Source organism: Schistocerca serialis, chromosome 11, assembly GCF_023864345.2.
Source record: "Schistocerca serialis cubense isolate TAMUIC-IGC-003099 chromosome 11, iqSchSeri2.2, whole genome shotgun sequence".
In the NCBI taxonomy this organism is placed as follows: Eukaryota; Metazoa; Arthropoda; class Insecta; order Orthoptera; family Acrididae; genus Schistocerca; species Schistocerca serialis.
Window position 1 is genome coordinate 54,525,090 of NC_064648.1, and position 24,280 is coordinate 54,549,369.

The 24,280-nt window shown below is 42.7% G+C and overlaps 1 protein-coding gene across 1 annotated transcript in view; it reads right to left on the bottom strand.

Moving 5' to 3' along the window:
- LOC126427266 (zinc finger protein 708-like) overlaps positions 1-24,280 on the bottom strand; it is a 164,082-nt gene that overhangs the window by 50,716 nt on the left and 89,086 nt on the right. Inside the window, exons 5-6 of the mRNA XM_050089518.1 lie at positions 22,167-22,259; positions 21,033-21,125 (exon numbers count right to left, since the gene is read on the bottom strand). Of these exons, the coding sequence (XP_049945475.1) occupies positions 21,033-21,125; positions 22,167-22,259 (186 nt within the window). The remainder of the gene's footprint in view (positions 1-21,032; positions 21,126-22,166; positions 22,260-24,280) is intronic.

Consider the following 24,280-nt stretch of genomic DNA (forward strand, 5'->3'; position numbering starts at 1 on the left):
TAGAATTTGGATAGTGGTACGACAAATCATAAAATGGGGCATGAATTTATAGGGCCGAAAAGTGAGAGACTCCTTGTAGTCACCTCTTACAGCAGACAGGGACACAAGCATATTCTAACCCCCAGACCAGCAGAGAGAAGCAAAGATGAGACTCACAATATTGCAGAGATGCTAAGTCGCAGATACGCGCAACAAAAAGAGAGTCACAAATGAAACTTTTGGCCCATAAGTCTTTCGTCAAAAATAGGTGACACACACACACACACACACACACACACACACACACACACACACACACACACAGTCTCAGGCAACTGTAGACACACTGTAAGCAGCAGCACCACTGCATGGTAGGGGTGGTGGGTGACTGGACAGAATTAGTGAGGAGGCCAAGGTGGGGAGGGATAGTAGGATGGTGGTGACATACAGTACAGTGCTGCTGGGAAGCATGCAAGGATGATGTGGAAAGAGGGTAGGGCAGCTATGTGCTATCAGGCAGTTAGATGGTGTACAGGGGAGAGATGTGGAGGGGGGTACCGGAAAAAGAGAGAAGTAAAAAGACTGGGTGTGATGGTGGAATGAGGGCAGTATGGTTCTGGACTGGAACAGGAGGCTGGATGGATGAAAATGACTAATGCAGGTTGAGGCCAGAAGGGTTATGTGGTTCTAGGGAAAGTTCCCACCTGCACAATTCAGAAAAGCTGGTGTTAGTGGGAATGATCCATATGGCACAGACTGTGAATCAGTCATTGAAATGAAGGATGTCATGTTTGGCAGCATTCTCAGCAACCAGGTGGTCTACTTTTTTCGGTGACCATTCATGTAGACAGATGGCGTTTTGGTTGTCATGCCCACATAGAATGCAGTACAGTGGTTGCAGCTTAGCTTGTAGATCACATGACTGGTTTCACAGGTACCCCTGTTTTTGACAGGAGAGGTGATGTTTGTGATGATGGTGGTGGTGGTGGTGGGAGGATGTATGGGACAGGTCTTGCATCTAGGTCTATTGCAAGGGTATGAGTCACGAGGTAAGGGGATGGGAGCTGGGGTTGTGTAGGGATGGACAAGTAGATTGCGTACGTTTCTAGATAGTGGAATACTGGTGTGGGAAGGATAGTGGGCAGAACATTTCTCACTTCAGGGCATGATAAGAGGTAGTCAGAACCCCAATGGAGAATGTAATTCAATTGCTCCAGTCCTAGGTGGTACTGAGTTACATGCGGAATGCTCCTCTGTGGCCAGACAATGGGAGACTGCAAAGATAAAGCATGAGAGATTTTTTTTTTTTTTTTTTACGCAAGATTGGGAGGATAATTATGATCAGTGAAGGCTTCTGTGAGACCCTCAGTATATTTTACAGACTATAAGATGCTGCAGACTATAAGGCACACTTTAATTTTTTTACCACTTTTTAAAAAGTAACATTTTTACAATTTTTAACATTCGATTGTAAAGCCAGGCTACGAAAAATTCTTAATGTATAAAACCGAAATGACCTAAAGGCCTTTGAATATGAAAATTTAACTTCTTCTCCTTCATGACCACTGTCTTCTTCATATAAGAGACGGTCTTCACTGCCCACCAGAGCACTACTTATGCTGCAATTCTTGAAAGATTTGACCATAATATTGTCTCTTACTCTAGACCATGACTTTCTTCCACTGCCACACTTGTTTGATTGTAGGTCCTTTCAATGCTCTCTCTGGTGTGAGTCCTTGTTGGGTTTCGTCTGTAGCATGTTAACTGAATTTGGCCAGAAAATACGCCAGAGCAGAAGTGAGCTGCAACTGAGCCAGCCACAGGTGGGTGGGAGTATTACATGCTGCACAGCAATACACGACCAATTGGCATTGTAAAGCTGAGTTAGTTGTATATGGTATAGCAACAGCCAATGCTGCAGTACATTAGCGGAAGGTCGGGAGCCTTTCCTCACCTGCCACCAGTCGTGTTTAAAATATTTGTCTGAAGCTCGCAACGAACAGTCTGGAACATATAAACATTCAGCCATTCGTGTACTAAAAGATTCTTGTCTGAATATCAGAGCCAACAACACCCAGAAACCTGTGACACCCTGGGGACTGACATCCTAGAATGCAGTATGTGGTCTGCTGTTTGACCATTACACATGGTAGCCTGCTATGAGACATGAGGGAGCTGGCTGCTCACTCTAAGTTCACGGCCATTACCAGCTGCACCACTGTTGCAAAGAGACTGCTGACAGCAACACTGAGTGACCCCATATTCAGTCTTGCTCCTTGCACTGTCAGCAATGCCATATTTCTACTACTTCGCTTGAGAGGCAATTGGAAGCCTCCTCCAAGCTGTTCCAGAGGTACTATGGCTGAGGGCTGGAAAAAAGAAAGTAATTAAACGTATCTACAGTCGCCCTAACATCTCATTTCACTCTCCACACGTGGCAATCCAAGGGTCATGCAACACTGATGTCAGAACTTCACCTTCTACTTAGAGCAATGTTTGAACCTACACCCTATATTACAGTGAATCACAAACAAACAAAAAATCTTATATTTTGGTCATGGAAAAGACATCTGACAGTCATGAATTTTAGTAAGTAGATTTTATTGCAAATAGAGAACCTGTGCATTTTTCTACCCTTAAAGGTAATAGAAGGCATGATTAGTTAGTGGCAGATGTGCACAGTGTAACATCAAGGGTCACTAAGTGCAATGTATGAAATAACTTCTAGGAAAATGTTACACTAGTAATCATCTGGGCCATAGGGCTAGGCAGTGCTGTGAGTCAATACGGCTCTTGATTACTTGTAAGAATTGAGTTAATGGATTTTGTCTCCTTGTCTTGTGAATGTTAGTTCTCCAAAGTGAGTGTTGTCAAGGACAAAGCTTCATTAGAAGCAAAGACATAAGGTGTGCTGTAACCAGAAGCAGTATGCATATCGTTAGAAAAGGTAGCATAATTAAGAGCAGATAATAAAGAACTTCATGTGTTGACAGTAGCACAATCATTAAACAGTGTGTAAATTTGTCAGACAAAAGCTTAATTGCTCCTTGTCCTGGTAAAACAACTGACAATGAGCTGGTCTTCACCTTCGATATCTGGCTCAGATGAAAGTTTGGCCTAATGAAGTATTATTGAATGTTACAACTAGGACTAACAGGGGAAATAAAAATGTATTTAGGGCATACAGGAGTTCTGAAGGGAGCCACAACATTCAAAGAATTAAAGGAAGGGTTAATTCAAAGATATACAGATCAAAATAGTGCCAGACACAATAGGGAACAATTAGCCGTAATAACTAAGAAAAATACAGAAACTGCAGAAGAATTTGCAGAGAGGATAACGAAATTAATGGACGTACTTGAGCTTTGGGGCAAGATGCTGAAGTCAATGACATTATTTCACAAGAAGTAGAGCAGAGGGTCTTCGGTGCTTTTTTAAGAGGACTGCATGAGAAACGTCAGTATGTGTGTGTACAGGGTCTCAGAAAGATTTGCGACAGCAGTGTGGTAACTACAGTGTGTGAGGAGATCAATTTGTCAACTGGAATGCAGGGCAAATGGACAGTGTTTGCAGCTTATATAAAACATTTCAAGTTTGGACAAACAGGCCATGTAAGGACGAAGTGTCGCCAGCCTAAGGGTGATGTGAATAAAGAAGACTTAACAGTTTTAAAAGTAGAGGAGCAGGGAGGAGTAAGGTATTAAACACTAAATGGGACACCTGGTCCACCTATGGTGATTACCAGTAAGACTAGATGCTACAGAACTGTATGCAGAAGTGGATGTGATAAGTACTGTATGCATTAGGAAGAGTAGTGGGATAAAAAAGGATTCCATGATATTATTGGACACAGGGGAGCATGTTTCAGTCGCCGCAATTGATCTGGTGAAATGTAAGCAATTCGACCCACTGCAGTACAGACTGAATGGAGTGGGAATAAAGATGTCACACCATTAGGACGGTGGACATAGGCATCCACTTGCATAAGGCTTAATTTATTTAACTACAGATTGTGACACACGCAATTGAGGGTAACGACATGATTCTGGGACTAGAGTTCTTTTATGAACAGTGTGCCATTATTAACGTCCAGCTACATAGGGAGGAACGTGGCAGAAAAATGCCCCAGTTTGTTTAAAGTCATGGTAGAGAGGTGGCAAGGAGAGTCTGTTGCAAAAGATGAACCAATTTAACCATGAATAACCATACTAAGACTTGATTTGCATGATTATGTATCTTAGAGTACTGGGAAATTACTTTGGGTCAGTGTTTAGACTAGCTTGCTGGTAGGAATTCTGCATGTGATGGAACCATTAGAAGAGAATGAAGTATTAGATCAAGTGGGTTGTTTATTTAAAAGACATATCGTGCACATACTTGGTTCTACGTACCATTTCAGCACAGAGGGCATGTGATTAACAAGCCAGTTGTTAATCATTAATATATCTAGGAAGAAGAAGAATGGGACATGTGGGGTGTCAGACATGGAGAATTGCCAGACATCACTGAAACTGTATGATGAGCAAAATTGAAGCACCTAGAGCGAAGCAATAGGGAACAGATGAAAAAACTACTTTAGGAATTCAATGTTGTATTTTTTCCAAAATGACCATTATATGATACACATAGTATACAACACTGCATACCAATAGGAAATGAATCATCAGTCTACCACAAACCATACTGAATAGCTAGGAACTTGCATGCAATTTTTGAGTTATTAATCAATCAACGGCTGAAATGGAATACCTGCAGAATGTAATGTTGATGGCAGGCAGGAATAATTGTGCCAAAATATAGATTTTGATTTGATTACAGATACCTAAATGCAAAAACCATAATGGATACCTACTCTTTCCCAAACATCACAAAATATGGATCATTTAGAGTTATGCTAATATTTTTCGACTATGGATTTGAAGTGATTATCACCAGATATAGCCTGCACCACAGAACTGACACAAAAAAGGATTTCTGACACCTTGGGGATGCTACCAAATTAGAAGCATGCCATCCTCTTTAAAAAATGCACCTTTAACATTTCAGAGATTGTTGGATGCAATACTCAGAAGTTTGAAACCATGGCAATGCTCTGTGTACCTTGATGACATGGAAGTGGTATAAAACAGCATATGCAGTGATTACGGGAAGTATTCCTAAGGTTAAAAGCAGTGAAGTTAACACTGAGTACAGAAAAGTGTGATTTTGTCATGGAATAGATAGCATACCTAGGACATATACAAGATGTAGTTAAGACAGACCCAAGCTTAACTTGAGAGTATGTGAATTTCCTGTACCATAATGTATAAAAGAGTCATTTTGGACTTTTGTACTATTACCATTGGTTCATAAAAGGATGTGCGGATATTGCCAGAAGGTTACACAATTGTTAAAAGAAGGGTACTAAGTTTTTGTGGTCAGAACAGTGACATGCTTTTGAGGAGTTAAAAGAAGCTTCAACATTGAATCCAATTGTGACATTTTCAGATTTTAATAGCGAATTTGTTTTATTATGCGATGCATAAAACCATGCACCAGGCTGTATCTTATCGGAAGAGTTGGAATGTGTAAAACATCCAGCAGCTTAGCCTCAAGGCCACTGAATTCTGCAGCATGAAATTATTCCACATTAGAGAATGGGATGTTAAGCTTATTTATGGTCTCTCATATTTCAAATTTTATCTGTACAGTAAAACATTTAGAGTAATAACAGATTATGTGACATTAAAATATTTGTAGGGGTTAAAGAATCCTTACCAATAGGTTGACATGATTGTCAGCAAGATTATGCGAATTTAATTTTGAACTTATGCAAAAAAACTGAGAAGAAGCATGGAAATGCAGATACTTGAAGCAGAAAAGCAGCAGTATTACATATTACTCAGAATATCAGGGAACTACAAACCCAATTAGAAGTCTTTGATAGGGAAGTAGTTATTAAAATGGTTGCAGTCTGTAGCAGCTAGTGTTTCAGCTATGGGTACATTTGCTGCAAGACCACTATTTAAAGGGTCTAAGGAAAGTAAAGAATGAACAATCACTGAAGTTGAGGTTGGTATCAGAACTTTAGCACGAAGCCTTGCCCTCTAATTTGGGGTAGTCACAGCATCAGTGGGAACTGATGGAAGTTTCCATTTCCATTTCTTTAACAGCAACAGGCAAACAAGCACATCATGAGTGCTACATAATTAGTACATAACTCATCAAGTGGGGAATACTGAAGAAATTTGTACAAGTAAAACCTCAGCAACTGTTATTAACTGCAAAAGACAAAGGAAGATGTGTACAAATGGAGGAAGCAAAGTTACAAAATACCACCTAGAGAAAATCACAGTCTGTCAGAGTTTGGTAACAAGATTGGGACAGGATTCCTGTGTAGTGAAATTGCTAATGGGACAAAGGAGGAAAGAATGCAATAAAGAAGTGGTCCAGCCAGAATTGTACTTTCAGCAGGTCGAGGCACATGGGTTGGACCCATGGTAGTAGCAACAGCTAGTTGTTTCAAGTGGAAGGATACATCAGCAATGAGGGTATAATGAAAGGCAAATGCTTTCTTATTAAATGGAACAATGTGCAACATAATGGGGCCTTCTTTCTGCCTGTCCACCACGATTGCAGGGGTGACTCACTTGAGTATTTCCCAGCCACATTTGTACTGCCCAGAGGAGCCCATGGAAGTGGCACCTCCCTCAAAGCTAACCAGCTTAAATCAAACTCTAGGAGCAGAACTAACGTAATCTATAAATACACTTCTGAACCAGCAGGAAACCTTATTGTAGCAAGTATATTCACATTGTGAAAAATCAGCACCGTAGAGAGAGACTATTGTCATTCCAACCACCACAGTGGCACTTGCTCTGCTGAGCCTGGTGTTGTTCTGGTACATAAAAGACAAAGAACATGACCCAGTTTGGACACACTCATTGTTCAGATTCCACTGGGTTGAATAACCCAAGCATAAAAGCAGCAGAATGAAGCAGAATGCACAGTGATATAGTATGAAATATAATCGATTTATTTTCACTTTTGTGTGGGGAGTAGTTAGAAAAAACTGTGCAAGGAGCATAGTAATAAAATTAGTTTCATGGTGTTTGCATTAAGGTGCAGGGCAAGGTGTCATATGGAAATGTGTAAGATTCAATGAAAGGGTTAAGGTAACTAATTGTTAGAATGATACTTAAGAGGAGAAATAAGGGCAGAAATGCTGCTCACCAGTAACTCTAGTGTAATGTGTAGTATAGTTTGGTCAATCTGAGGGACAGAGTCTTGATAAAAAGAAGGTGAATGTAGCATATCAAGCATAGTTGGTAAAAAAGGACAGAAGTGAGTTGAAACAGAGCCAGCTGCAGATGGGCAAGAGTGTTACACATTGACAAAGCAAAACATGGCTAACTTGCTTTGCAAAACAGAGCCAGTTGGGCATAGTATAGCCAATGGTGCAACATGATAGTGGAAAGACAGAAGCTTTTCATCAAACAAACATAATCTGGAGCATAGTAGTACTCAGTGATTTGTATACTGCATGATTCTCCTCCCACTATCACAGCATATGCCACACGCCTGCGACACCCACAGTGACATTCTGGAATGCAGCATGGGGCCACCATTCGAACACAAGACAGGGCAGCCTGCCATGAGTTACAAGCAAGCTGCCTTTTCCCTCTAGCCATTGCCTTCTGTGAAGATGTGTCAGAGGTAGACACACAGCAGGTCTCCGACAATAAAGGCCACTCTGTCAAAGCCATCTGCACACAGATCACCTTGATACAACACGTCCAGCACATGCTGCGAGCTCATATGCCACTTGCAGTACTAAGGCAGTCTGTTGTGACCTTAAAGCCAAATAACAGTCCTCTCTTCTTAAGAGAAATGTGGTCGACCCTGCCCTGGACTTTGGGATACAGTTTCTGTCTCTATGAACTGCCGCCAAATCCAAGAAACAGCAGAACCATTCACACTAAGCCATCAGGCCACATCAATTTTTGACTGTCCTGCTTCCTTTCTTTCTATGACCCTCCACTGCCTAGTCTGCTATGCATTTTCTCTGTGTCAAACTGCACTGTCTGTAGGTGTGTACACAGCGATTGTGGATGTGGGGCTACCCAACAAACACTACCTCATTTCATATGTGCACTGACATAATTGGCATAGTTGTCACTTGACTAGAATGTCATCTTCCATGTAGAACACAATCGTAAGGGCATCTGGTTGACAGCTTCTAAGATTGTATCGTGAATTAAACACAGGACAGGGAAGTAGTTGTTTGTTGCTTTAATTTTGGATACCAGTGTAGTTTTGGACATTTTGCATTCAGTTCTCAATTTGCACATATAGTCTTCTTCATTTTTGTCAGTTCTTCCTTACTAACAAGCCAATAATGAACGGCTCTTTCTGTTGGAGGAGGACCAAAATCTCACTCAGCTGCTCTGTTTCCATATTGTTCTCCATATGCTATTACCTTCAATTTAGAGCCCACATCATATGAAATCTCTTTTTTTTCCATTAGGAAACTATTAAAGAAAATACTCTTATGTTACTGATAACACAAATAACTTTCAGTTGAAGTTCACTGGCACTGTAGACTGCAGTAACACATCATAGGCTAGACAGTGTTCTGGGTTTGTGATGGCAGGGCAGGAGGGGGACAGTATTATCAAGCTTGTGAAGCTCCGCAACTCATGTTTGTCACATCCGTGTGCTGCTGCTGCCAGTTGAATCCAATGTTGCCAGATAGAGATAGGTTTCTCACAGTGTTTAATATATGGCCGGTTTTAAGCCTGGCAGGAATTTTAAATCAAACACTGGACATTTTAGTATAAGACACACATGAATGTTGTAGGATATTTTTTGAAGAAAAAAGTGTGCCATGCCCCATAAAATATAGTACACTTTTGTTTTCTTTAAAATAGAAAGTCAAACTGATGATCTTTCCTTGTGACACTCTTTGGGTCTCAGTGACCTGCCCTTCTCTCCCAGCCTTCCTGTATCTATTACTAACTCTTTCCAGATGAAGGAACTAATAACTCCAAAAGCTAGGGAAGTTCCTTGTACTTTTGTGGGCATTTATTGTCAGTACTAGCGATTTAACCTCCTGAAGTTAAGTGAAGGGCTGCCATTTTGTCTGACAAATTTGTAGTTTTGAGCCATTCCAGAACGTAAGCTTGAGAGTAAAATATAATTTTCTGAAACTTATCTTTGGTTTTGCATCAGGGTTTATCTGTAATATCTATTTTCTTGTCTGCGGAGGAAAAATATAAATAATTTCCAACATCTATTTTTTGAGAGTTACAAGTACAGGTTACAACGATATGAAGAATCTTTGTCTTGAAATTACCTAATGAACTGAACAGTATGACACTTCTTGTGTGCTAATTTGAACTGTGTAGACCATGTTACAAAGTACATTGGTTTGGGTATAGTGTTAGAAGCATTGCGAGTTAACATTCATCGTATTTGCTACCAGATATGGGACTAAAAATACTGATTAAGTTGTGATATACAAAGAAGAATTTAATGTCAAGGATTCTTACTGCACAGAAGGTAGGTCAGGAAGTTACGTTTAACCTAAAAAACTTTTTTTTTTAATGGTGCTGTAAAACAAAAATTTTATGGGCGAATTATTTTGTGGATGAAACAATAGAAGTTTCATTTGCTGAATAAGTTACAGAGTAATGCATCTGTATATAAAGGCTGGAACATTGTCACACATTATTAATAATGTTAAAGATAGTGGATATTAAATTTGAGAGAGAGAGAGAGAGAGAGAGAGAGAGAGAGAGAGAGAGAGAGAGAGAGAGAGAAACATGTCACAAGAGTTCAGAAAGGAAGGAAAGAGAGCAACTTAGCAAATGTCTAGATTTAAAATAAAGGAAAAGAGGAAGAAAGAGTTGTGAAGAGTATGTACAAAGAAAGGAAATGCAAAACCATTCGTCACTGTAGTGTAATCTTCAGAACCCTATTTAGGTTCATACTAATTCCACAAACTTAAGGAAAAGCAGTGGAATGATCAGAATAGCTACTTTCAGACAGCCCAACTTGGAAATATGCAGTAACAAACAAATTAATTGTTCCAGTGCAACAACTTCCATACTGTTTAGGCAAACATTAACAACACAAACTGAATAACAATGTTTAAGAAGGAGAGAAGCTAACAGTTGAATTTTTTTTTACAACAGAGATGACAATCTGTCAAGCACCTGACAGATGGGATACTATGTTATTTGAAAATCCGAAGACTAAGATGCACAGAGGTCTGCAAAAACACTATATAGTATTATCAGCTCAGGGAGCTTATAAGTAATTTTAGGCACACAGAGAAATGGGGCACATAAAAAATACTTTCATTCATTACACATTTTGTTGGTTTTGAATACATCTCAATGTATGTATGAAGGTATCATGCCAACTCTGATTATCTGGTGAATGCACCTAAAAAGACACTGGAAAGAGCATTTTTTCACAAGGTATGGAGTTATTGGAATGTGTACTCTACTGTTAATTCATGTGCACTATAAACTCATGTGTAAAGTGTAAAAACTAACTCCTAAACTTCACTCCACATTAAATAATGAAGTTGACTCACAATATGGTAAAATGGAAAAAATGGATTGGTGTTGACAGGCAACACAAATATGCAGAAGTTATTCCTAATGTTGTGTCAGAAATTTAAAAGCAAATTTTATATTTAATATTTCACTGCTACATTAAAAATTCGCAATCTCCTGAATTGGGGATATGTGCAAAATGGATCTCTCAAATCTGGAAATCTACAGACAGACTTTGTAGAAACTGTTTCTCTGATTAATGAAGACAAGTCAAAGTGTTCATTCATCACATGAACAAGTACAGGCTTCACAGGATGCTGCAGGAACATTTTACCACGCCACCATCACTTATGAAATCTAACACATGAAACAGTTTCTGTTGCTGTGTTGTCATATAAATAATGGCTGATGTAAAGAAGATCTCGTGTCTCAAAAAATTTGACACTTTGTTGAGATGGCTATACATCACCATTTGAAAACAAGTATACATTATACGGTTTATGTTCAAAAGTATTTGAAGCAGAAATTGACTGTGTTATTCTTTGCTGCGTGATATGGCAAAGTTGTCATGGATGCTACAGGTGGTACAATGAGGAGAGGAGGTGGAACCATATGAAACACAAAAAATAGTATGCTGGCTGAGGTACAGATTTTTATGAATTTGCACAAATACGGATTCAAGCAAAAACCTTGTTTTATACTACTGGAAGATGGGTTTTTGGACAACTGACTGATCATAATTTACATTCAGCTAAAATTTTTCGCTCATATTCAGAACTATTATTATTTTTTACCTTAAGCTATCATAATACTGTTGTCACAACAACCCTGAATTTTGAAAAAAAATAAAATGAAACATCTTCTCATAACTGGGGATGCAACCCATCAAAGATGTGCTGGGTATTCAGAGGTGTAAAATGATTCTTGCAGGGATCAAATGCTGTGGATGAAGACAATTGCAACAGATGATGGAAAGGATGTGTATAATGGTCTGATAAATCCTGGATTGTTTGTCACTGCAGAAATTTTAAATGAGAGAGGTATAAAACAATTTCTATGGCATCTCTCAAAAAGCAGAAGCTATGGTAATGTTTTTGAAGCCCATTTCAAAGGCTACAATTTATTCACACTATGGAAAAGTGATAGCACTTTTTGTTAGAACTGAATGAATTTGAACATTAATAAATCAACCAATGATTATTTAAAAAGCAACAGATATTACTTGTGTGTTAAGAATTCGGACATAGGACTGTGTTGCATATATATATATATATATATATATATATATATATATATATATATACTGCCAGACACCACACTTGCTAGGTGGTAGCTTAAATCGGCCGCAGTCCTCGCCCCAGTTGTACGGACGATGTTGCTAGCGACTAGACTGACGAAGCTTTTCTCTCATTTGCCGAGAGACAGTTAGAATAGCCTTCAGATAAGTTAGTGGCTACGACTTAGCAAGGCGCCAATTGTAACAGTGCATGTATCTTACGAGTCTCATTTGTATAGTCAAGAGAGATGTATCACAAGGAGTGATTAAAGTTAAGTATATTCCAAAGCTACGTATTTTCTTTATAGCAGTCATAACGTATCCTGTTCCAGACTTGACGCCAGTCGGCGTGAGTGTACGCGTGCCCTTTCGGCTTCCTCCTCAGTGTGGCGTAGCTAGCTTGTTACGCCACAACAGATTGGCGACAAGGACTAACGGCTCGAGTTCTTTCTACTTGCTTTGCTCTGATTTATTTGTGTCATGGCTTCGCCACAATCTCCAGATGTACTGTCTGAATTTTATCGCTTGCAGAATCAGCAGACGCAGGCGTTATTGGATGCCCTGGGACATCTCGTCCAGGGTCAACGTGTGCTGCAAGACGATGCGTCCGCCGCCGCTTCATCGCTACCGCAGCCACAACACGCCGATGCACCACCGTTTCGTCCGTATAACGCGGCCGACGAAACGTGGCCGGAATGGTCCCGGCAATTTGGCTTCCATCTCGCCGCCTACAGAATTCAAGGTAATGAGCGGCAGCCGTTTTTGCTTTCTTGTGTCGGTGTGTCCACCTACCGTGTGATAGTGAAATTGTTTCCCCGACACGACGTAGCAACTCTGTCCTATGAAGAAATTTTGTCAGCTTTAGATGTCTATTTCAAGGAAACAGTCAATGTCGTTGCAAAAAGCTATACGTTCTTCCGTACAAAACGTACGGCCGGTCAGACTAATAGGGAGTGGGTTGCAACATTGCAAGGACTTACTAGGGATTGTGATTTTGTATGTGAATGTGGCCTTCTGTATTCAGATACTATGGTGCATGATGCAATTGCACAAAACGTTTCTGATGTTCGCAAAAGGGAACAGATTTTGAAACTAGTAAATCCCTCCCTTCAACAAGTGATAGACATATTAGATAGGCAAGACACACTTGACTTTGCTGAGGAATCATTTGAAACTTCGCCAGCAGTGTGTCACATTAACCGGCCCGCCGGGCGTGCAGCACGGACCGTTAAACGGCCCTCGCGCACGTCCGAGCAGCTGCAGCCTAGCTCGCAAACACGTGTGCCACGTAAGCCTGCCAATGCTGTGCTAAAATCATGCCCGCGGTGTGCAACTAGACATTCGCGTGAAAATTGCCCGTCATGCCAAGCTATTTGCTTTTACTGCCATAAGAAAGGCCAGGTTCAAAGTGTTTGCCAGAAAAAGCTTAGATCAGACAATCACAACCATTCCAGGCCCTTTGCTTCGCGCCGGAATCGAACCAAGGACAATCAGGCTCGTGGACCTTCGCCCATGGACATTCATGTCGTTCATTCCACCCCGTCCAGTGCCACTTTATCTAACAGTGACTGTGTTCGTCCCACACAAAGTGTGCGTCGACGTCACCGGAAATCCCATCCTCGTCGCCAATCTGTTGTGGCGTAACAAGCTAGCTACGCCACACTGAGGAGGAAGCCTTATAACACGACCGTTCGCCAATTTGCGGGGGAGGAATGTGGTGTCACTGCCAGACACCACACTTGCTAGGTGGTAGCTTAAATCGGCCGCGGTCCATTAGTACATGTCGGACCCGCGTGTCGCCACTGTCAGGATCGCAAACCGAGCGCCACCACAAGGCAGGTCTCGAGAGACAGACTAGCACTCGCCCCAGTTGTACGGACGACGTTGCTAGCGACTAGACTGACGAAGCTTTTCTCTCATTTGCCGAGAGACAGTTAGAATAGCCTTCAACTAAGTTAGTGGCTACGACTTAGCAAGGCGCCAATTGTAACAGTGCATGTATCTTACGAGTCTCATTTGTATAGTCAAGAGAGATGTATCACAAGGAGTGATTAAAGTTAAGTATATTCCAAAGCTACGTATTTTCTTTATAGCATTCATAATGTATCCTGTTCCAGACTTGACGCCAGTCGGCGTGTGTGTACGCGTGCCCTTTCGGCTTCCTCCTCAGTGTGGTGTAGCTAGCTTGTTACGCCACCACAATATATATATATTTTTTAAGAAGAAAATGTAATATAATGAAAAACTGAAGGACTTGCGTGTTTAAATCATATGATTTAGGTATAGTTTTAGTTTTTTAGAGTATCAAAAACTGCACTATGAATGACACTATTTGTGCAAGAATCTATGGTGTCCCAAACACAATTAGCTTTTGACGTATCTTCAAGATTTCAAGTTTTAGATACAATTACTGTATGCCTAATGTAACACATTCCTTATGTATTTGTATTTTAAAGAAAGGGTGCAATTCAAACCATTTCTGATTTAAATGTAATTTTAAAAAATTCTTTCAGGAGCTATCTTTAATTCCACACAGCCAACTGTGTGAACACATTATCAATCATTAGAAAAGGAAAGTTACTATAACAATTAATGAAACTCACTTTTCATACATATTATTGCCCAAGAGGAAACCTGGAATCACTCTTCCTCAGCTGAATTGTACTTTTGATTCAATCGACCTTTAATGAGTAAGTATACTGTTGCATTCCATAAAGAAATAATTTCATCTCTATCCACAGCAACTACCAGGAATACTGATTATAGAAGAAATTCAAATTATTTCCAACATCAATTGGTGGATATTTAGTGCTTCAGTCATTTCTACAATGAAGTAAACAAATTTATTAACTAATTTACAGGTACTGTCAGTTCTTCACTGCATTTTCTTCATACAAAATTACTTTTAGAAGCTATACTCATTTTTCGATAATATTTAAATGTGACCTTTGGGTTGTTCATTAAAATTATTTAAACTGATACCTCAGAACAAGGGTAATTAGGTTTATGGTTCAAATGGCTCTGAGCACTATGGGACTCAACTGCTGAGGTCATTAGTCCCCTAGAACTTAGAACTAGTTAAACCTAACTAACCTAAGGACATCACAAACATCCATGCCCGAGGCAGGATTCGAACCTGCGACCGTAGCGGTCTTGCGGTTCCAGACTGCAGCGCCTTTAACCGCACGGCCACTTCGGCCGGCGAATTAGGTTTATGTTTGATAACTGTCCCAATAGAGTTGACCCAAACATCACTACCCAAATGTTCTGAGAAACAATGGTGCACAAATTACATTAACCTCTCAACAGAGCCACATCATTTCATGAGAAGAAATTAAGAATCTTCTGCCATTTATTCAGCCATAAACTCACTTGGGAATCAGAATTATTTTGAGAAAATATTAAATTCTTTATAAACTTGACACTGAAGACAATATGATTCATCGTTGAACACTTAGCACATGTGCACTGAGTTAACTGTCTTGTAAAAGATATGTACAATACCAATCCGTGTTTGCAACATCTGTTCTCAGACACTGGGCTTAACAGACCTAGTATTATTTTGAACATTATACATACTGATTAGACAGAAATGAAAAGAAATAGTTTAATAGTAAAATGAAAAAAGGTTACGCATATGTACCCATTTGCAGCAAGTATTTGTTTGGTATATGGATCCTGGCATTTTTCTGTAAGTTTAATAGGTAAGAGGTGCAAATAGGAGACTTAAATTATCAATGAAATGTTCTCCTTCACTATTTAATGCAGTCTCCCTATGCTGGGATGACTTTTTCATTCTGTAACTGTAGAAGTAACCTGGTTTTAAGGTGAAGAACTTGTTAAGTAGGGTTGAGAGCGCATTTTCATCTGGAAAGGAAGTTCCTTGAAGCTTGTTCAGTAGAGAGCAGAAAAGGAGAGAATCTGAGGGTGCTCCATTGGATGAATAAGGTGGGTGTGCAATGACTTCAAAACCCAACTCCTGTGAACTGTTTTTTGTGTCTAGCAGCTTGCAGGTGGGTGTTATCCTGGAGTAGTGTCTTCCTGGTCATTGTTCATATACTGTATCTGCAACACATCGCAGTTCTTGACAGTAAATGTCAGCGGTAATAAGTGGTTACACCAAAAGGGCGCAATTCATAGTAAACCACACAGGATGTAGAGCATTATCTTTTGTGGATGCCTTTTGTTGCTGTTTTGTTTGGACTCCACCATTCCTTTCTTTTCCTTATTTTTACCACAAATCCACCATTTCTTATCAGCATAATGATACAGGGCATGAATGATTAGTGTTCTTTACAAGCAACTGATGACAGGCAAGCAAGGATGTGCATATGGCCACCCATTTTTGTGATTTTGTTCCAGTGCATGCAGTATCTGTAGACCCTATTTTTGAACCTTCCCCATTGCACACAAATGTCAGAAGGTCAAGAAGTGAACACAGTTCATTGAATTTGAAAGTTCTCAAGTACAATTACATGGATCATTGGGAAGTAACGCATTTAAGTGATCTTTATTAAACCCCAAAGGTAAGTCACTAATGGCACAGCAATTCTCCTTAGAGTGACAAAACAATTTTCTTGCCAATCTCTGTCCAATGGCTTTAAACACAAACATGGTGCAAATGTTTCTAGCTGCCTCCACTGCTGTTACCCCTCTGTAGAACCCAAACAGATGAATATGTCAACAGTGCTATATCTCCACTTAGCACTCCACTTTCTAGTGACCACCATTCCACTCAGTATCTCCAAATGACAAAATGACAATATGTAGACTCAAATATATGTAAACTCAATGAGCAAAAGCAAACTACAAATAAATAATGACAACTGATAAATAAACCCTCAGTAACTGGAATATGAACATGCAAAACGAAAGTGCTATCAACTAAGGCACCAGCTTAATATTTAGAAAAAAAAAAAACTGAAAAAACATCAGGCCATGAAAACACTAATTTCTTAACAGTAGTTGAAAACATTGGGGGGGAAAGTCACCATTGAAATTAGGTCCATCAGACTCAGTCAGGAAGTGTATACTTGACCAGATGTCAGTTTCATCATATGAATGGTCAAATCAATCACAAAAATCATCTGGTGACAGAAGGAGGAAGTCTTCTTCTTATTATCGTAACAATCGAATTACTAAAATATGTGCTGACTTTACAGCATGACTGAAATATGTATTGGAAGTGGAGAAAACTTATTGGCATCACATTACAACCTTGATCTCCCATTACTTGGGGAAATACAGTGTTATTGTGTGAAGTACATGTACATGAACTGATTCTTAGCTTAGCAATAAAAACCTGGGTCTTAGTGATAAATTATACCTTGGGAGGAAAACTGAATACAAAATGGGGAAACAACACATATAATGTCCCACAGGGCTCAGCTTTTGACTTATCCTGACCTACATAGATGTTGTGCTAAAACCATTGGAGGTATCTTCAAAATCTGCAATGCTTGCCGATGACAAGTACACTGATAACCAGCAAACACATTTATATTAGAAACAGCCAGGAGAATAATGGAACATGCTCGCAATTGGTTTACAGGCAACAGAACAAAAATTCGATCTTTATACTTACATAAACACACATCACGCAATTCCAAAGAAATTCAAATGACTTACATATACAAGGAGATACCAGCGACAGACACTGGATGAGGATCCACAAATTAAGTTCTTGGGCATTCGGATCAAAAATAGATTAAGGAGGCACCTGCAAGAGAATGAGTTAACCAAAAACCTCTTATCTCCCTGCCTTGCAATTAATGAATCTGCCTCCAGGGTGTCAACTTGCAGAAATGCCTCCTAGGATGCTTTCACTCAGTACTATCCTCTAGGATAATCTTACAGGGCATGGCAGCTATGAATAAATTAATATTTATCCTATACAAGCTTGTAGTAGGAATGTGATGTGATGTGATGTGATGTTATGTTAGCAACTGAACACCTTGCATAAGCGTCTTCATTGACCTACGGAATCTTGCACCTACATCTCACTACGGAACTCACTATTGGTTTTTACATTAATTAACATAACTATTTTATTTGTTTCTAGTTGACTGTCCCAGAAGATAATTCCAAAAACAAGTGAAAAATCCAAAACAAGCCATCATAATTGCCTCTAAGTGAGTAACTCTGAGAGGATCAACTTGACAAGTTTACCAATTTTTTGACACCCATTTCAATTGAAATCAAAGCAGACACCAATGAATCGTATGCATTATGTTTCACTTAGTGTGTGACCAGTCATGTCTACTACTTCCAGCAACAGGCCATTTCTGATCACTTTACACCTTAAAAAATGAGTCCTCGAGGGATAAGACTTAACTGGTAGCTGCAACATTAATAAGGGTAATGTGCTATGCAATATGGCACAAGAAGTTTGTTGGTAGTGATCATGATTTATAATTCAACTTATGAAATGTGATGAACAGTTTAGTGAGATTAACACTGAACTGAATCTGAAGAGCAGGGAATTCTGTAACAAACTGAAGAAAGTTGACAATATTAGGAATCACATAGATGGACGAAAACAGAAGAGATGGAAAATGATCAGAAATATAATTTTTCATCTGGATGGTGTACCAGTGCATTGGAACCTGCACGAAAGAGCACTTCTGAACAGTAAGCTGCCTGACAGATTGATCAGCTGTAGCGGGCTGCAGATATGACCTTAAAAGTTGCTTCATCACACGGTATTTTTTTATTGGTGGGAGTTTGTGAGAGGCTCCACCTATGTGCATCCTCTTTCAACACCTTTGGATAGACTATACGCTATGGGAACAGTAGTTAGTTTCCTAAACTGAAATGTTTGCAAATGCATGAATCAAGTCTATTGCCTGGATGCTTAAATGTTGTGAAAAGGATTTTGATATTTGTGATCAGTAAACGATGAATCTAATCCTAAACACAGCTGTGAAAAGCACCTTAATATTGTATGTGCACACATACAAATTGTAAACAACCAAAAAATCATATGATTCTTTGTAAATAAACGCTTTGCAGGCAGACCCCTAATTCTGCACCTTTATAGCCTTGTGAAATCTGATGATTTTGAACATCCTGAGCAAGGGCTTGTACAGGTATAACTTCTTTCAGCAAAGTATGGTAACCCTAATTTGTCTTGATGGGTTGTTTTTATTATTGTATGTTTCAGAATTGTTTTCATAAAGTTAAATTTGCTTTCACCACTGTAACCTCAGCCCTGGCTAGAGATGGGGTGTCAACATTATTCATTTGTTCATTCTTTGTTTTACACACTGCATTTCTTAAATGTTGCTCCTTCTACATTAGTCAGCTACTTATTTTACCTAGTATCTCCAGAGACATCAATATTTCGCTATCCTACTAATGGCGCATGGTGAAGGGTGCCCCATAACCCTGCTGGACACTTCCTTTCCCATTCCACTCGCAAATACGAGGGAAAAAGGCCTTATATGTGCCTCCATATCAGCCCTGATTTCTCAAATTTATTCTTCATAGTCCTGATGTGCAATATATGCTGGAAACAAAATCGTTCAGCAGTCAGCTTCAAACGGCAGTTCTCTAAATTTTCTGAATAGCTTTGCTCCCAAAGAACATCAGCTTCCCTCTGGGAATTCTCATTTGAGTTCCTGAAGGAACACATGAAGTAGCCTGCCACTGAATTGCTTCTCCAACAAAGTATTAATTTGCTAGCTTGCTCTAGTTTCTCATGCAATTACCTAATAAAATTCGCAATTCCACAATTAATACAGAATCTTGCTGGCCATGTGCCAGTAACAAAATGACATGCCCTATTTTTCTGCATCATTATTAAGTCCTAGCATTTTATCCTCCTGAGATCACAAAGACTATGTCATTCTAGCTGACAGAGCTAAGATGTTCACTGCACAACTGCATGTGCTACTCAGAATCACTGTTATGGTCACACATCCTATTCGTAGATTTGCTCAGGTGTCTACCACTGTTTAACCTAAGTGGCGTACTTTCAAAGTAACAAGTGGGAGTACACGTCAATGATTTCAGTGCCAACCACATGACGGTTTTCCAGGCCACACAACCAGCAACACACTGTTCTACACACTTGCATTAGGAGCATCACTCCATACAGTGGACAGAATCTCCACACCACTGGTCCTGGTGTCATGGAGGCATCTTGCATGACCTGTGATCTCTCGGGCTGCATAGGAAGACAACTATGGCCTTTAGTATTTTCATGATAAGTGGTCCCGAACTACAATGCAGCAATGGCATAATATGAGTCTCTGCGGCATTAAGTCTTGGCCTGTTAGCTGTGAACCAGATATAATCCTTTACATACTCTGAGCTGTCCCTAGCATGATAGTTTGGTTCTTTGACCTGTACGCTTGAATAATCACCACATATTTCAGTGTCTCAGGAAGCCAACATTTCCCTGAAGAATCCTTAATAATCGTAGGACGTTTGTTTATGAACAATGACATCAAGATTGAGCCAGAACCCAAACTTGTGCAACTGTGTGTTGAATGTTTCCCAGTCTTTGTCTAATTTTATTCCTGTGACATGTTTATCAATATAAGCATCTGTTTCCCTTAGCAATGTCATAAAGCATATCTAAAAAATTAATCTTTCTTTGTTATATCTGCCACAACTCGAGTGGTGATCTCATACATGGCTTCATCTGTATACAATCATTCACCAAAAGCCATACATGGAGATTTTCTATAGCTGAAAAATTTATAACTAATACTACACATACCACAGAAGCTGCCACAACATGTACATGTTATGGTCAAAGTATCAAGGCTGATATGCAACACACAAATTTTATCTCCTTTTTCAAAACCAAAAGTTTTCTATAACAAAGCCAAGAATAACTATGATTCACACTATCACTAGTTATTGAAAGAAGCAATATTCCTCAACTAACCTACACTATTAGAACTTACACTTCATCGAAAACCGAATTTTGTGACCATCACACCCAGCCATTATGCAATATAGTTGGTATCAACAAGGGCTACAGAAAACAGGATTATGCAAGGCAGCAGTCCCATTCCATTTCTATTTAAAACAGTCAGCACGTAAAAGGTGATATGAAAGTCAAGTGCAATTGTATAAGAATACTCTACAATTACGAACAGCAACAAGTTCCAGAAAACTGACAATCTGGGACAATTCCACAGCAAAGCATCTTTTACTCTACACACTTAACAGAAGACTTATTACTTGAAAACATGCAATACATCGAGGATGTAAATACTTACAATAGTCTCAGTTTCACTCATTTCCAAATTTAATTCAGGATCCTCCTTGATAAAATCAGTGGACCGTGATATTCCCAATGGATTTTTAGCAGACTGAAAGAAGAAAACAATCTGTGAATTATAACTGCTTGCTAACTTCTGTGTGTAGGATATAGTTCTCAATGTTCCCTTCTTATGAGTATCATCCAGCTTTACAGAGATTCTTATTGCTTGGGAAGATGAATGTCAGAATCCATCCAATCAGTTCTAATGCCTCTGATTTTGCTATCAGCCATTGTGTAGTATTTATTTGGCGTACTTTCACTTTCTATTCATGTCACATAAACCACTGTGATTTCAGAGGCACTATGACCTGCTCTATTAGGTGGTCATACTCCCATATAGAAACCTGATATACGTGTCTAGCAACATTTCAAAATTAAATTGAGATAATATAGGGATGCAAATAATCTTCCAGCTGTAAATCCATAAACAAAAGGACTTTTTGGCCATTAATCAAATGAATACGGCATTCCACACATTATCAGCAAAATGAACCAAATTTAATGCTATTTACACAGCTTCTTGCTCTTTCACCATGTATTTTCAGTGCCTTCTCTTTAGAAAACAATGCAAACTTATGTTATGTGTACTGGAGGAAAATCATAAGGAATTACATACAGCCAATGCAGGATTTCAGTAATGATGTAAATACTACAAAGAGTAGAGACTGAGAACTCTAGAATATACACCCACCACGTATCATAGTTCCACATCATCTGTTACAGTGCTGTGACACAGAGACACGTAACAAGATTAACAATTACTTCTAAGAGGAAGTCTTCCTTGCTCTGTTGACACCAGATATGTACTTAAAGCATTCACGACATAGAATCATAATAAAAAATTAATGCAAGGTACTGATTAATACAGATATGCTTGTTACAGGTGCAGTTAAAATACAATTGGTAATAACCAACAAATAACACATTTAACTAGAGTCAACTGGAAGACCACAAACATTCTTGAAAATAGCTGCTATCATAGGATACATTTGTTAACAATCCATGAAAATTTAGCTTGAATGCCCCATATTTGTGTCATGACATACTTAATACACTTCCTGCACAATACAGTACTTGTATGAAAACTTACATTATGCTCAGATAGATCAGCATCTTGTTGCAGTTCAGGATCCTGCTTTACCCCAACAGGAGTGTTGTCAGTCCGTAATGGATCTTCAAGAAACTGAAAAAAAGCAAAAACAAGGAGTGATCAAGGCTTCCGTGTCTTGTTCCTACTTGGCTCTCATATATAAAGTTGGGGAAACCGAAAAGTTAGGGGGGTGGGACCGGTGAGAGGGGAGAGGCAGGAGGAGGGTCAAGGGGGAGGAGGGGGGAAATGGGAGGGGGACTGACTGGGGGAGGGGGGAAAAGGGAGGGGGACTGACTGGGGGAGGGGGGAAAAGGGAGGGGGACTGACGGGGGGAGGGGGGAAATGGGAGAGGGAGTGACGGGGGGAGGGGCGAAATGGGAGGGGGAGAAGCATGATGGGGGGTAGAGGAGGCGGGCGGGCGACGGGCGGGCGACGGGCGGGCGACGGGCGGGCGACGGGCGGGCGACGGGCGGGCGACGGGCGGGCGACGGGCGGGCGACGGGCGGGCGACGGGCGGGCGACGGGCGGGCGACGGGCGGGCGACGGGCGGGCGACAGACGGGCGACGGGCGGGCGACGGACGGGCGACGGGCGGGCGACGGGCGGGCGACGGGCGGGCGACGGGCGGGCGACGGGCGGGCGACGGGCGGGCGACGGGCGGGCGACGGGCGGGCGACGGGCGGGCGACGGGCGGGCGACGGGCGGGCGACGGGCGGGCGACAGGCGGGCGACGGGCGGGCGACAGGCGGGCGACGGGCGGGCGACGGACGGGCGACGGACGGGCGACGGGCGGGCGACGGGCGGGCGACGGGCGGGCGACGGGCGGGCGACGGGCGGGCGACGGGCGGGCGACGGGCGGGCGACGGGCGGGCGACGGGCGGGCGACGGACGGGCGACGGGCGGGCGACGGACGGGCGACGGGCGGGCGACGGGCGGGCGACGGACGGGCGACGGACGGGCGACGGGCGGGCGACAGACGGGCGACGGGCGGGCGACAGACGGGCGACGGGCGGGGGACAGACGGGCGACGGGCGGGGGACAGACGGGCGACGGGCGGGGGACAGACGGGCGACGGGCGGGGGACAGACGGGCGACGGGCGGGGGACAGACGGGCGACGGGCGGGGGACAGACGGGCGACGGGCGGGGGACAGACGGGCGACGGGCGGGGGACAGACGGGCGACGGGCGGGGGACAGACGGGCGACGGGCGGGGGACAGACGGGCGACGGGCGGGGGACAGACGGGCGACGGGCGGGGGACAGACGGGCGACGGGCGGGGGACAGACGGGCGACGGGCGGGGGACAGACGGGCGACGGGCGGGGGACAGACGGGCGACGGGCGGGGGACAGACGGGCGACGGGCGGGGGACAGACGGGCGACGGGCGGGGGACAGACGGGCGACGGGCGGGGGACAGACGGGCGACGGGCGGGGGACAGACGGGCGACGGGCGGGGGACAGACGGGCGACGGGCGGGGGACAGACGGGCGACGGGCGGGGGACAGACGGGCGACGGGCGGGGGACAGACGGGCGACGGGCGGGGGACAGACGGGCGACGGGCGGGGGACAGACGGGCGACGGGCGGGGGACAGACGGGCGACGGGCGGGGGACAGACGGGCGACGGGCGGGGGACAGACGGGCGACGGGCGGGGGACAGACGGGCGACGGGCGACGGGCGGGGGACAGACGGGCGACGGGCGACGGGCGGGGGACAGACGGGCGACGGGCGACGGGCGGGGGACAGACGGGCGACGGGCGACGGGCGGGGGACAGACGGGCGACGGGCGACGGGCGGGGGACAGACGGGCGACGGGCGACGGGCGGGGGACAGACGGGCGACGGGCGACGGGCGGGGGACAGACGGGCGACGGGCGACGGGCGGGGGACAGACGGGCGACGGGCGACGGGCGGGGGACAGACGGGCGACGGGCGACGGGCGGGGGACAGACGGGCGACGGGCGACGGGCGGGGGACAGACGGGCGACGGGCGACGGGCGGGGGACAGACGGGCGACGGGCGACGGGCGGGGGACAGACGGGCGACGGGCGACGGGCGGGGGACAGACGGGCGACGGGCGGGGGACAGACGGGCGACGGGCGGGGGACAGACGGGCG